The sequence below is a fragment of the Diaporthe batatas genome (genome assembly GCF_019321695.1).
Source record: "Diaporthe batatas strain CRI 302-4 chromosome Unknown Contig00005, whole genome shotgun sequence".
NCBI classification, from domain to species: Eukaryota; Fungi; Ascomycota; class Sordariomycetes; order Diaporthales; family Diaporthaceae; genus Diaporthe; species Diaporthe batatas.
The window spans coordinates 1,635,513-1,648,757 of NW_025408552.1; the positions used below are offsets into that span (position 1 = coordinate 1,635,513).

General features: G+C 57.8%; 3 protein-coding genes across 3 annotated transcripts; 2 read left to right on the forward strand and 1 right to left on the reverse strand.

Moving 5' to 3' along the window:
• Nucleotides 1-1,485: 1,485 nt before the first annotated feature.
• KVR01_005445 (uncharacterized protein) lies at nt 1,486-4,165 on the forward strand (the record flags this gene model as incomplete). The annotated part of the gene is made up of 2 exons (XM_044781399.1): nt 1,486-2,625; nt 2,929-4,165. Exon 2 carries the CDS (start codon nt 3,101-3,103, stop codon nt 4,163-4,165), a length of 1,065 nt encoding a protein of 354 aa, XP_044645890.1. The 5' UTR covers nt 1,486-2,625; nt 2,929-3,100.
• A 2,248-nt stretch (nt 4,166-6,413) lies between these two features.
• KVR01_005042 (uncharacterized protein) lies at nt 6,414-8,608 on the forward strand. The gene is made up of 4 exons (XM_044789296.1): nt 6,414-7,015; nt 7,096-7,229; nt 7,310-7,428; nt 7,523-8,608. Exons 1-4 carry the CDS (start codon nt 6,653-6,655, stop codon nt 7,984-7,986), a joined length of 1,080 nt encoding a protein of 359 aa, XP_044645487.1. The 5' UTR covers nt 6,414-6,652; the 3' UTR covers nt 7,987-8,608.
• KVR01_005573 (uncharacterized protein) lies at nt 8,213-12,533 on the reverse strand. Its single transcript, XM_044794213.1, has 4 exons — nt 12,225-12,533; nt 11,794-11,883; nt 10,829-11,671; nt 8,213-10,764 (listed from the first exon to the last, which is right to left on the reverse strand). Exons 1-4 carry the CDS (start codon nt 12,289-12,291, stop codon nt 9,893-9,895), a joined length of 1,872 nt encoding a protein of 623 aa, XP_044646018.1. The 5' UTR covers nt 12,292-12,533; the 3' UTR covers nt 8,213-9,892.
• Between the last annotated feature and the right edge of the window lie 712 nt (nt 12,534-13,245).

Here is a 13,245-nt window from a genome sequence, read left to right on the forward strand (position 1 = left end):
TGCACCTGTGCCATCTACTGCAAACCTGGGCAGCCGGGCAGGCCGTCCTCGGTGCGGATGCGGTATGTTGCTTCAGGCCTGCACGCAGCCGTGACTGAGATTGCAACAGGCGCTAATAGTAGTAATTGCTCACCACGTTGCACCCGCTCTGTCAGGTGACGGAAGCCTCCTCCTCCTTCCAACGCCCCTTCCGGCCATCCTGACTGGCTCCCCATGCTGGTACCTGGATTACCACCTGGACCTCCGTTCCCACCACCCCACCACCTCACACCCACGAGACGGTTGACACCAACGCCACCACCACCGCTGCCACCACCGCCAGCATCTCAGCTTCCTGCTCTGGCACACGGCGCTGATGCGCCGACGGCTTTGGCGGCAGCCCAATTCACTCACCACCGCGGCCCAGACGCCGTAGGATTGTGTCTTCCGGCTTTGTGTCCCGTCCTGACACTCTTGTTGGCTGGCGCTCCTCCACCTAAAACACGCTATCCCCCGCAGCCGATGCGGAGAAGCCCAACTGTGTGGTCCGGCTTATTTTGACACCCCTGGCCGCGAACACCGTCCATCGTCCGCGGCCGGCAGCTCTGGCCCATTCACTTTGTACTACAAGGTAGATAATCCCCGATGGGGCCGGCACCACAGCAGCGCCCAACTGAACCCTCGTGTCAGCTGGCTGGCGAGCCTGCCTTGCACCCAAGCTGGTTCGGCTGCCTTCCGTCCCGGTGTCTGCCCGTGCTGTGAGGCCCTTTCACCTGGTGATGATTGCCTTTTGTCAGTGCTCAGCCCGACACTCGCGACATGCCGTCATGGAGGCGGGAGTAGGCGCGTCTTTGAGACGTTGACCCGGTGGCTTGACCGTCTCCAGAAGCCAGCTTCTAGTCTGCCGTTTCTCCCGAGATGCGGCTGATGGCTAGGCATTGAATACAGCCCAAGGATCACCCAAGCCTCACATCGCCCTGTCGCCCGCTGGGCTGGGTTGGGCCCTCTGACAGACTGGTAGCCAGGCAGCTTGTGTGGTCCGGAATGCCGACAACCCACATCTGCCGTGGGGCTTTCAGCAGCTTACGGCTCGACGCTCGACGCTCGACGCCCGACGCCCGACGCCATTTCATGTCGCTGACGAGCCGGTCCATGGGCATGTCATGCCCGTTCGCCGCAGCACGAGCTTACAGAAGACCGGATGGAAGGCCCACGGCCTGGAAGCCTCAGACCAGGTACACCATATCTCATTCGCTGACAAGGTGGTGTCTGCCCGCCTTCCTTCGCCATAACCTACCCCTCTGGCCCGATAGCCTTTGGGGAGGAAGCACTCAGTGTGACTCTCGGGGCTCCCATTGGCGAATCCTGTCTGCAGCACAGCTGCAAGCATTTCACGAGCTGGTCCGCCTGCCACCCAGGACTGGTGCCAACTGGCACTTTGTGGATGTGCCCGCAATTCAGCCAGCCAGCCAGCCAGCCAGCCAGCCCAGCATTGTGCACTTGGCTGCGGACCGCACCAGTCCAGGATCCTGACTGCTGTAGCTTGGGCCGCAATTAAAGCCCTTGGCCGTCAAGCTGGCGTTGCAAAATGTCCCGATTGCAGACGTCAACGCACAGGATCGAGATAACCATGTGCCACGACTTGACAGGCTGTGGAAGCCCGCTAATCGATGTCGTGCCATGAACTCGCGGCACCCAGGTGTCACTGCCTCGAGAGATCTCAAGCGACCCAGCGGCCGACAGGGGCCAGCCAGCCTGGCGAGAGCCAGCCCTTGTCGCCATGCCGCTCGCGCAGTCCACCAGGATAGCCTCCTACCGACGATGCCTGTTCCTGGCCTCCGTCGGCGAGGGGTGTCAGAGCGGCCTGCCACGCCCCGGCACAGACAGCACACCCACCCTCGATGTCCATCCCAATGTCCAAGTCGACCCTTTGCACCCTCTTGCGAGCTTCAATCAGGGCAATCATGTTGTGATTGGTCACCTGCGAGAATTAGTCAGGCAAAGTGCTGGAACGGTACTACATAGTAGGCACCATGTAGGTACCGTGGGTTATGCTCCACCTGACCAGGACATCCCGGCAAGGAGAATTGACTCTGCGTGGCGTCCCACTTACACGCTTAGCTACATAGTATGGTACTTGTACACCGACATACCGCGAGCCCCACCACCATCGCCCAAAAGCTCTCGAGTTTCCATCTATTGAAACAGCTAATAAATCTCTGGCTGGCCCGCCGTCCCCTCCCTCTCACCTACAAGTACCCCTCGCACCATCTCATGATAAGCAACGCAAACTTGCTTCACACCATCGCCGTGTTGCTGCCGCATCCGACCCCGAGCAAGTTTCCTGGTCGGGGCAACCTTGTCCGTCACGGCCAGCACCGGACCACCTGCCCAGTATAATACCGTCTGGGTCGCATTTTCAGATGCTCTGCATCAACAGTGGCAGACTGACTGCCTCTGTCAGTGTCTCCCTCCGTCGACCCTAGCCTAGAGATTCATATTATCTTGCAGCGACGAGGCCCACATTCTGCTCTTCGATCACGCTCTTTGCGAAATATCATATTCTTCTCTCCTTTCCTTATTACCTGCCAACAACATCTTCGGTTGGCGACGTCGTTCTCTCTCAACTGCTCTCTGGCCTGGGTAGTACGTATGTCTTGGTCTCCTCCACGTGAGCCACCTGGTTCTCGCCCCGCCCCATAGCTCCCCGCTTCCTTCACTTCTACTCTCTTTCACTATTGCCTCTTCGTCCCGCGACGGCAAGCCTCCTTGAGCTGCTCTCCGCGGACGTCGAATCTGAAAATATTCTGTCTTGTTCACACCTTCCCATTCGTCTTAAATTGCCTCTTGAGTGACGTGAGGCTGTCCCTTCGCCACTGTTTTTCTATTGCGGGTGGACTCGTAATGACAAGACCATCAAGAGCTCCAAAGCTGACCTGTGTCACATAGGACGTTTACTGTGAGGAAGAAAGGGACAGCAGCCTCATGAAGTCCTCCCGATCAGTCACTGCCGTCGTGGAAAGTGATTGAGGAACCACATTCAAGGGCTTCGACCCATAGACGCACTCATTACAAGGCTACAACGGCCACTCCATGAGGAACGAGCTTGGAACAGCCTCCCATGTCGACCTTTGACCTGCAGCCCTTACCCCATGGAGGAGACGACTCGTTGTTGAGTCAAAGTCTGCTGCCCTCTGGTAACTTTGGCTTCCAGCAGAGTGCAACAGTCACCGTCAGCTCAATAGTGCAGTCCAGCACCGCATCCGCTGCGACCGGTGGGAACACACCAGGCCCCAACTCGGGCGTATCGGGCAGTTCCGCAAATACCACCGCATCGCCCAACATTACACCCTCACCTGACAATGGCAATGGCTCCGACTCATCAGATCCGAACAGGACAACAATCGTCGTCCTCAGTACAGTCTTGTCGGTCGTCGGTGTCATATTGGTTGTAGGCGCCACCCTCTTTTGTCTACGATGTCGCCGGAGACGGTCGAAGCTATTCAGACGTGGAATAACGCCCATCGACGATGACGAGATCGAAACCTGGAAGAGCAGCCGCCGCGAGAAGGAACTAGGCGACGATGCGGGCTTGACCAAGTACAGCGATAGCAACGGGCATGTCAAGCACGAATCAGTCAGCTCTACCAGGAAGTCGACCAGCGTGATTGTTTACTCCAATACTCGCAGGTCAGAGGAGCGTTCGCCCAGGTCGCCGCGGGCACAATTCCAATACGGCAAGAGAAGCCTCGATGGACGAAAGATCAGCCTCGACAAAGAGCTGCCGCAAACGCCAATACAAGCGAGGGCACCGAATGCTCGTGAAGGTCTTACGGACGATGCAGTTCCTGGTGATGATCCTTTCATTCAGTATCCTAAGCGACAAACCTCCCGTCTTTCCAAGACGCCCCCCAATCATCCCCAACACCCAAGACATGCGCACACACGGACGCGATCGAGCTTCAGCCTGCGCAGCCTCGGTGATCACATCAGAGGTTATGACTCTGAAGTTGAGCTGACCCCGCGGACGTCCCAAGACTGCCACGATTACCAGGCGAGGCGTTCTAACGACCATCATTCCCGCGTGTTTTCGTCTTCGTCAATACCGCCAAGGTTGTCATTGTCGAATGATTGGCCTGGATCACCCCAACTACGCCAGGCTATGATCGGACGAGCCATCGGTTGAAGGCCGCGGTACCGGACCTGCCCCCTGGCCAGACCACGTGTGTCGGCACAGGGGTTCAGTCCTAGTAGCCCAAACGTATACTAAATCTCGATGCAGCCTTCAAGGCGCACCGGCCGAGCAATACAGTCGGATTGAATGACAATGAGGACCACGGCACTGGATGTGTCGTTTGTTTCCCTGTTACTCCAGATGCAACCTCGGTTCGTCATTTGTCGTCCGAAAAAGGTGACGTGAAGCGGCTGTCCGAGCTGTTTCAGGAACTTGGACGGAAGAGTGCGCTGGCCTGTCAAGCCGACAGCGCTGGAGATGCCGGGGCGGTCAGCCTCGGCCGGCAGTGACAGCTCGTCACATCTTGTTCGAGTTTCAACCTTGGCCTCCCACTGCCACACTGCCATGTGCCGTGGACGCGAATATTGGTCGACCACCATTAGGTGGTCAGACCTAGTTCCTCCAAAGCAATCTATCGGATTCTTGCGCCATTGTCGCAACACAGACGTTGGGAAGAGGGAGTCGGGCGAGACATAGTCTCAGTGTTAAGCCTCTCCCGCATGCCACCTGCACACACCATATTAAATGCTTTCATTCCCTTTCCCTTTTTCAACACACGATGTCATGACACACATTACGGAGGATATACCCCAGATCTGAGGGCCAATGCGAGGCGCAACGATGAGAGCTCGGTTTCTGTCTACCGGTGTTTGGCAGGCCTCCAGACAGACAGGCCTTGTTGCTTTTATGATGCTGTTTGCTCTCCTAACTTTAGGCAGTATGGCTTTTTTTTCTTCTTGAATATCATCTACATCGAACAACACTCGTTTCAGCGTATCCTTCTCAATTAGGAGAAAGCAAGCTAGCAACCCCCCAACAACGAGATTAGCGATCCTCTCAGAATGGACACAAGACATGCATCGGTACCTGGGTCAAACCGGCGAGCCAAACCCTGTCTAGACGTCATTCCCAAGCAACCATTAGTAGTATCACGGCAGCGACCGGTCGACGTCTGTCGATCTCGGGCGGAGGGTTAAGCTTTCCTCGCAGTAGATTGAGGATGCCTGTGCTTATCCCGCAGCGCTGGTCGAGCCGTGGCCACTCCCGAGCTCTAGCACTTTGACGGCGAGCTGCCGGGCCATCCCGTCCGAAATGGTCTCTCGCATCTCAACCACGCGATTGTTGCGGCTCTTTTGACTAGCCAGTCTGCAGTGCACCAGAGGGAAGCAACGGTGAGCGGGTGCGCCACTGAACCAAGCCGGCCCTCTGTGTGGTGCCTGGCAGAGGCCGTGCGTTATTGATGACTGTGATGATAGTAAGCGTCAGTCTGTCCGCAGAGGACTATCATGTACACACACACACGAAGCCCCATATGCCAGGCGACGTAATGGGCACGGGCACAGGGGGCACGGGCGCCTATGTGATCAGCGGACAGCCGGAGGTCTGTGGGCTCCGGGATTGGGTTACGACAAGATGAGGTGATATCGCAGCCCGTCTGGCCCGTGTGTGGACTGGCAGAACTGGGTATGGCTGTGTCTTTTTCTCCTGGCGTTGGAACGGGCGAGACAGGGATGGTGGTGAAGTCTACTGTGCCAATGTGCCTCCACAACCTCCCCCCTGCCCCCCTGTCTGACAGGTGAGCCCGTCAACCAGCCTCGCAACTCGTCACCAAGTGAGCACTCTGGCACTAAAACGCCAGGAGTATGAGGAGCATAGCATGTGACTGGGACTGGTGTGGCGCGGGCAGGCAGACGCATCTCAAGGACTTGCTTCATGTGGGCTTCATGTGGTATTGCTCACGATGCCTTCTGCAGCTGCCGAGTCAGCCGTCTGCTTTGTTTGACTCCGTTCAATCACGCGTGGGAGGCCGAGTCAGCTCTGCACCCGCTGCACCTGCTATGTGCCGGCAGTCAGATTTAGCATTCACGTCGCGCCGAATACATTGATCTTACCGGTCGATATCATGAGCATGCATCGAATGCCCAGCTCTGCACGGGGGGAAAGTGTCGGCAGAAGTCTGCTTCTTGGGGAATGACAAGACATGGTGTTCCGTGCCTAAAATAGAGTGGCACAAAGAAGTGACCCGGTAGAAGTGTACATACAGTACATACAGTACATACTACCTGATGTAATAGTAGATCGGCAGGTGGGTGGTTCCCTGTGGGGTGTATGAGCAAGAGCCTGTAGCTGACCCGTGCTTTTGGGGGCACTCTACGCGTGGGAAGGCGCGTCACAAAATTCCCCTTGGTCGGCACCGCTTATCCACTATTATGTTAGACGACCACGACGACAGCAGCCCCAGCCAGCCAGCCAGCCCAGACCGACTGGCAAACATATCGTATCCGCATCACGACTTCACAAGCCAACAATTGCTAATATCTCACAACCCCGACCGACACACACCCCAGGCACTACTGTCCCGTCGCGCCCCACCTCGACCACCTCCTCCTCCACTTGGACTCGCCGCAACAAAGGACAACAACCAGTCGATAACGTGCCATGTCGTCGCGTAAGAGCGACGCCTCTCGCAAGGGCGACGCCTCTCGCAAGAGCGACGCTTCATCCTCAACAGCGCGCTTCGTCCTCACGGACGACTCCCCCGCCGCCTCGACCGCCGTCCCCACACCGTCCCCGGGGCTCGCAAAGCCCTCCATGGACACCTCCATGCCGCCCCCGAGCCTGCCGCCCCCGGGCCTCGCCCAGACGCCCGAGGCCCTGCACCCGCTGAGGCCTAACTCGTCGTCGGCCGTGGCGGCCCACGCGGACCCTTCACAATCCACGCCGTCTGAGAAGAGCAACACCGAGGAGAAGAAGACGGGTGGTGGTGGCCATCCTAAGGAGGCCATCACCATCCCCATTGAGGTACGGCAGTGCGGCCTGGCAGTCAGGCTGTTGACCCCAAGTACGAGAGGTCCATATGCTGACATCACGTCTGTGCCTAGGAGCTGCAACTACCAAAGTCCATAATCACTCGTCTGGCCAAGGGCGTCCTGCCCCCAAACACCCAGATCCAGGCCAATGCCATACTCGCCATGACCAAGAGCGCGACCGTCTTTATCAACCACCTAGCGAATGCGTACGCTCCTCTCTATCACCCGTTCCCCGTTCCGGGAGTGCCCACGGGCGGAACTGACACAACCTGCTTCTGCACTACAGGGCCAACGAGGTTACGACGCTGCAGAACAAAAAGACCGTCATGCCCGCCGACGTTTTCAGGGCTCTGGATGACATCGAGTTCGGTTTCATGCGCGAGCGCGTAGAAGCCGAGTTTGCAAGTGCGCAAGAGACCCCCCCCCCCAAAAAAAAAAAACATTTGCACGCCGGAAAGGATACAAAGAATCCACTGACATTTCGCACCCTTGCTTGCAGAATTCAACGAGGTTCAGACCAGCAAGCGGTCAACCTACCGTAAGAAGGTGGCGGCGGCCAAGAAGGCTACCAAGGGGCCCGGCGAGGATGGCGCAGATGCGTCGACGGCAGGCGCCGACGCCGACACGACCATGGGCGGCGCCGACACGACCATGAACTCAGTCGCGGATACGAGCGCAACAGGGTCAGGAGGAGGGGCCGGCCAGCCGCGAGCCAAGAAGGCGAGGACAGATGGCGCCAACAACGGCGACCAGATGGACGTCGACGAGGAGGTCGCGGACGCCAGCGACCCGGAGAGTGTGCCCGACGAGGACGGGGCCGAGGACGAGGAGGACGAGGAGGCAGATGAGGAGGACGAAGAGGACGAAGAGGAGGACGGCGACAATGAGGGCGACGATCTGGAAGAGCGGCAGGGCAGGCCGGACGAGGACGAGGCTCTGGACGACGGGAACAACAGCGACTAATTAGGCCCGATAATGTCACCAGTCACGCACCCTGGATCAAAGGCGTCAATACCTGGGGCAAACCTTGTGCAAAAGAAGGTGTGAGGCGTCACTGCCATCGAAGACCGTCCAGCTGGTCATGGATCAATCAAATCCAAATTTGCCACAGGGTGCGGCGCCTCTCACTGGCCATCTAGATCACCTGTGGGGCCAGGTTGCGTTCGAAACTCCTAGTTTGGCAGGGCTGGCTGGCTGGCTGGCTGGCTGGCTGATGGGTTGGGCGATCAAAGGCTCCTGGAAAGGCCCGCAGGCATGTGCGCGGAATACAAATGATGGGCCTCCGGCCATCTTACGCGACACTCGATACAATGCAGTCCGTCTAGTTGATACCTTTGTGAACCTTGGATCGTGGCATTCTTCTCTCTATTCTTCTTCGCTTCCACCCCGTGTCTGCTGCTCTTGGATGCCAAGGCCGTGGCTTCGATCCAGGCAGGAGCTGAACCTTTCGCGATCATCACTGATTCCACGTACCACGGTTGCTGTAGTTGGATCATTTATTTCGCCGCAAGTGACACGCACTTTGGACCACGGGAGGGGCGACGATTGGCGGTGGCGCAGATGAAGAGAAGCAAAATTGGACAAAGTATATTAAAGCAAGACTGCCGTCCTCCTTGCGACGCCTGACGCGCAGTCGTCCTTGAGAGACTGAAGCAAGGGCGGTAGCCAGAATAGAAGGGCCTTCTCCCCACCCGTGTGCCCATGCCATGGTTTAACATCTGAGGTGACACTAGGCAGAAACAGGTGACCCAACTCGAGAACCAAGACTCAAATAACAACAGCAATGCCCAGCCTCTCCCACCCAGTGAGATCGCTCGAGGCAATACTGCCTGCCAGTCGACGAATAAAGCGCGTGTACTAACACAATAAGTTCAAGAGAATCGGCAGGAAGAAACTGCGTGACAAATGAACTCCTCCGATGCTTAGAATGTAGCCGTCCAAGACCTGCGATCTCGACATGTAAACACGAAGCCCAATAGGCCGGGTATCAACACATCGAGGGGAAAATAAAACGATGGTAGAAAAGTTCGAATGGAAGTGGAGCATCCCACAATGCCGCCGCGTTGTATGCGAAATCAGGGGGGTAACCGCAAGGCCCAAGGATATCCGACTGCCAAAAGCCCGAAGAGCTAGGAATACTGCTGGAAAAGAAAAATTGTCATCTGACCACGAAACAAACCAGGTATACCGCCGGACAACACAAGCCTGACCACGCCACACGAGAGTAGGGTATCAGCACAACCAGCGACCCGCAGACTCAGGTCTGCGCGAATCATCCGCACCATTGGAAAAACCACAAGCCCCCCGGTTCCAAATGTAAGTGGCTTCCACAAATCAATCATGTATATCTTCAATGAAGCGAATCCAAATGCACGCTGTATGGATCGCTCAAACTGTACGTAACCAAAAGGAGCTGGGGCCATGAAGTTGACAAGACGGTCGGGGCCCGTTTAGAATTTGACGCGTGCCAAGCATTCTGCCTCCTCCGCCCATATTGATGACAAGACCAGACCGTATGTACACTCAAAAAGTAGTCGTTCGTGAAGGATTATTGTCGGATGCGTATCTCATTTCAACATCCAAGGCGTTTCAAGGTCAAGGTAGGCCGTAGCTTCGTTTGCGGTCCGGGTTCGCATTGGTGGTGGGGATATGCGGAACTGACAAGCGATACCGCAGATGGTCTCGCCGGAGCGCCCTCAGCCACTTGGGCAGCTAGAGGGTAGGCGCGGGGATGACAACCAAAGGTTCCAGGGCAAGGGCCAAATTGTGTCTGTGTCTGTGTCTGCGTTTTTGCCCGTTCTTCCCAACTCCTCATCTTCATAGTAATCGCCTGGTCGCTCATAGAGTGTCCTGCGTAGCTCTTCCCCGCTTACTGAGGTTGTTGCGTCCACCACTGCTGTGGCTGCTGCTGCTGCCCTGACCAGGCCTGCGTGACAGCCGGTGAGGGGGTTGAACCTTGATGCATGTATTGCCGCGGGGTTTGATGGTCATACGGCGACGGGGCAGGATAGCCCTGTGCCATTCCCGGCATGCCAGAATATGGCATCCCGCCTTGCTGCACCGAGCCCGAGGTGCTCGAGTGGCGCATCTGTGACGTAGAGCTCTGTGGGGGGTGAGGGGACTGCTGGGCCTGCTGGTTGTGGGTATACCCGTACTGGGGCGTTTGCGGCGTGGGTGGCCACATCTGGCTTGAAGGTTGGTAACCATAGCCCTGAGCTGTCTGCGGCATGCTGCCGGTGGACCCTGAAGGCAAGCTGGTTGGCTTTGATTGCGGCTGGCTTGGAACTTGGGCCATACCTCTCATCGTCGATGACTGACTTATGGGGTTTTGGGCCTGGATCGGGTTCGAGTACGGCGGCGCGGTCATCATGAGCTGAGGACTCTGGCTTGGGACCAGCCCGGAGTGCTGCTGTGGCATTCCTGCAGACGTCGCGTGAGGCGACTGCGTGGCACGGGACGTTGGGATGCTGGCGTCAGCGGTGCCAACACTGACAGGCTGTGTCAAGGCTGCGGATACTGGCTGCTCATGAGGCCTCCGCCACATGTTGTTCATGTAATCGGTTCGCATTTCACGCTGCTGGTTGACCGATCGGTTGTACTCGGCGGCATGGTGAGCCTGCGCATGGATCTCAGGCATTGCGGTTGGTTGAGATCTGTCCTGGTAAGGAGGACCAGTGATCTCCTGCCGAGGCCCAGTCTTGAGTATGGACGAGTAGTCGGTCCGTCGGGAGTCAGGATATTCTGGCGGTGTTAGCTTTGCGCCCTCTTGTCCCTCTCGTGTCCAACTGAATCACGTCAAACATACCTTGTTGTATGAGCTGGGGATGCGGAGCACCGCCAAACTGCGCTGGGTTGTTGCTGTACACGATCTCTCCCTGGGGACCACCTAGCAAGGACGCACTCTGCTCCGCAGCCGCCGCAGCCTCTCGGGCCTTGGATGCGCCGGGCCTCTTCTCACCAGCCAGATCGGCCTCGGTGAAACCTTGTTTCCTGGCCTTCGTCTCCCAGTAATCATCTCGGACTCTCCGGCCGTTCACAATAACTCGGCTGCCGAACTGACGGAACATACTTCGTGCCGTGACAATCGCTATTTGTCTCGACCTGTACGAGAAGGGGAGAATCTCCTGGCTGACAAGATCGTCCTTCTCGGTCTGGTTGGCGATAATCTTGAACAGAGATCGGTTCTTGTTGAACAGCAGATACGAGTCGCGGTATCCGAGGACCCTCGCACACTCTGTCGCCAACATGAAGAGCTTGTCTCCTCGGTTCGGTACGAGAAATGTCCGGCAGCGATATTCGCGACCCCCAAGTAGCTGTCCGTTGGGCATGACCTTCTTCTCCCCCGCCTCGTCGATCTCCCGGGGTAGGTACTCATCGCCCCCTGGGCCAAGCTGGTCCGTGGTGTGGTCCCTAACGGTGGGCAAAGCCTTCAAGGTCGACTTGGTGGGGGTGGGCTTGGGCGGCGAGGAGGCTGACGCCTGGGACGGCGTGTAGCTGGGTTGCGGTCCCGGGAGAGGCGCAGTTTGGGATTGGGGGGTCTGGGGCGGGATTGATTGCTGCATCGGAACGGGCGCCTGGGCAGGACTTTCTGATATAGAGCCGGAAGGCTTCGATTTCATGGACTTTACGCGTTTCTTGGGGTTTCGATCTGCTTGCGCGACAACGCCATCAGCCCGAGGTCCTCACGCCGTGTCGCACTGCCCTGATCATGTAACATGAGACATGTCGATGGCGACCCGACACAGCTACACAAAATTGACCACGACATACCTTCATCCCCAGCCGGAGCAGGGGACCGCGCTTCGTACGTGCCCGGCGATCGGCTCCTCTTGACGCCTCTTGAATTCTGTTCGAGCAGGTCTGCGAGGCTGCGCATCAGCATCGTTGAGCCATGGTCAATGACGAGCACACAAAAGAAGACGCGGCGACGCAGGGCGACGCGAGATAAAAAGACAGTGCACGGCGCATCGATCTGCAGTCAGGGTGGAGCGCAATCTCTTTTGCGGCGGTGATGCGATGGAGATGCATTGCGATGGTCGCGTTGCGGCGGCCGGCGATGCTGGGACAGGGCAGCGCAGTGCAGCGCAGGCAGGGCAGCGAAGCGAAGCGCAGCAGAAGCGCGGGCCAGGGCGCGCCCCGGCTCAGCGGGAGGGGTCGCGATGGTTCATGTATGACACTTGGGAGGGTGGCGGGCGACTTACCGGACGATGCGAGAGCAGCAGGATTGATTGTCGCACTGTCAGCAGCGTTAGGCTGTGCGGAGTACATTGAGCGCAGCAGCGACAGTATCGGCACCCAAGTCCACGGGTCGGCGAAACGACGTGTCTTGATATAGTTGGAGGGTTGAGGTGAGGTGGATGCAAAGGCTGCGAAGCTTGACTTGGGGAGTGTGCACAGCGATCTGATGCAGGCAGGGCAAGGGGCAGGGCAAGGGCAGGGCAGGGCAGGGCAGGGCAGGCCGGACTGTGCGTGCGAGGGTGTGCGTACCTAATCGTTGGAATGGATGGCACGAACCCCAGTGCCTTGACTCTCGACTTGAGGAATAATGAGAGAGGAAAAGTGGTACTCGCTTGCCTTCTGGCGCCGCTGAACGGGGATTTGGTCAGTCCGTCTTGGGCGTGTCTGGGGGACCGTGGGTGCGTAGGAAGAGGAAGGGGGGGCCCTTCGCTTCGCTTCCCGGAGAGCGGTACCTCGATGCTGGGTCACGGTACTGGGCTGCTGCACGCCGAATGCTACCAGTTAAGTACAGGGTAGTTTGACGAGGTAGAAAATGGCCCGAACCCGTTTTGGCCTGGGTGGTGGCGAGCAGGGAATGCGGGAGGGGGGAGGAAGGGGGGGTGCGCGCTTGGTGTGTTTTGTAGAGGTGGCCGGTCGACAAGGGCCACCACGCGAAGAGCGGGAAAGCTGGTGGGGCGGGCTGCAGGGCGGAACAAACCAAAGTGGCTTCGTTTTCCCGTTGTGGTGGTGGAGGAGGGCCCAATCCAGCAAGGTGAAGAGGACTCAAGACAGTATCAATATCAGAGGTGGACCATGTGCCTGTATAAGAGCGCGCATGTGTGACCGTCGCGGCTGGCTGCGCACTGGTGTTGTATGGAGGCACTTTTGGCCAGGCGTTGGATGAATAGGATGAGGATACAGGGTCGAAGCTGGTAGGAGAAAAGGTAGATCAAATCGGAGCCTTTTGAAATAGCCTTGACGAATGACGATGGGACTCGCGGCAAT

Coding starts and splice junctions, on each gene's coding strand:
- KVR01_005042 (XM_044789296.1), top strand. CDS start 6,653: ATGTCGTCGCGTAAGAGCGACGCCTCTCGCAAGGGCGACGCCTCTCGC. Junction 7,230..7,309: donor ATCAACCACCTAGCGAATGC/GTACGCTCCTCT, acceptor TCTGCACTACAG/GGCCAACGAGGTTACGACGC. Junction 7,429..7,522: donor CGTAGAAGCCGAGTTTGCAA/GTGCGCAAGAGA, acceptor CCTTGCTTGCAG/AATTCAACGAGGTTCAGACC.
- KVR01_005573 (XM_044794213.1), bottom strand. CDS start 12,291: ATGTACTCCGCACAGCCTAACGCTGCTGACAGTGCGACAATCAATCCT. Junction 11,884..12,224: donor TGCTGCTCTCGCATCGTCCG/GTAAGTCGCCCG, acceptor GCAGCCTCGCAG/ACCTGCTCGAACAGAATTCA. Junction 11,672..11,793: donor TGCTCCGGCTGGGGATGAAG/GTATGTCGTGGT, acceptor TCGCGCAAGCAG/ATCGAAACCCCAAGAAACGC.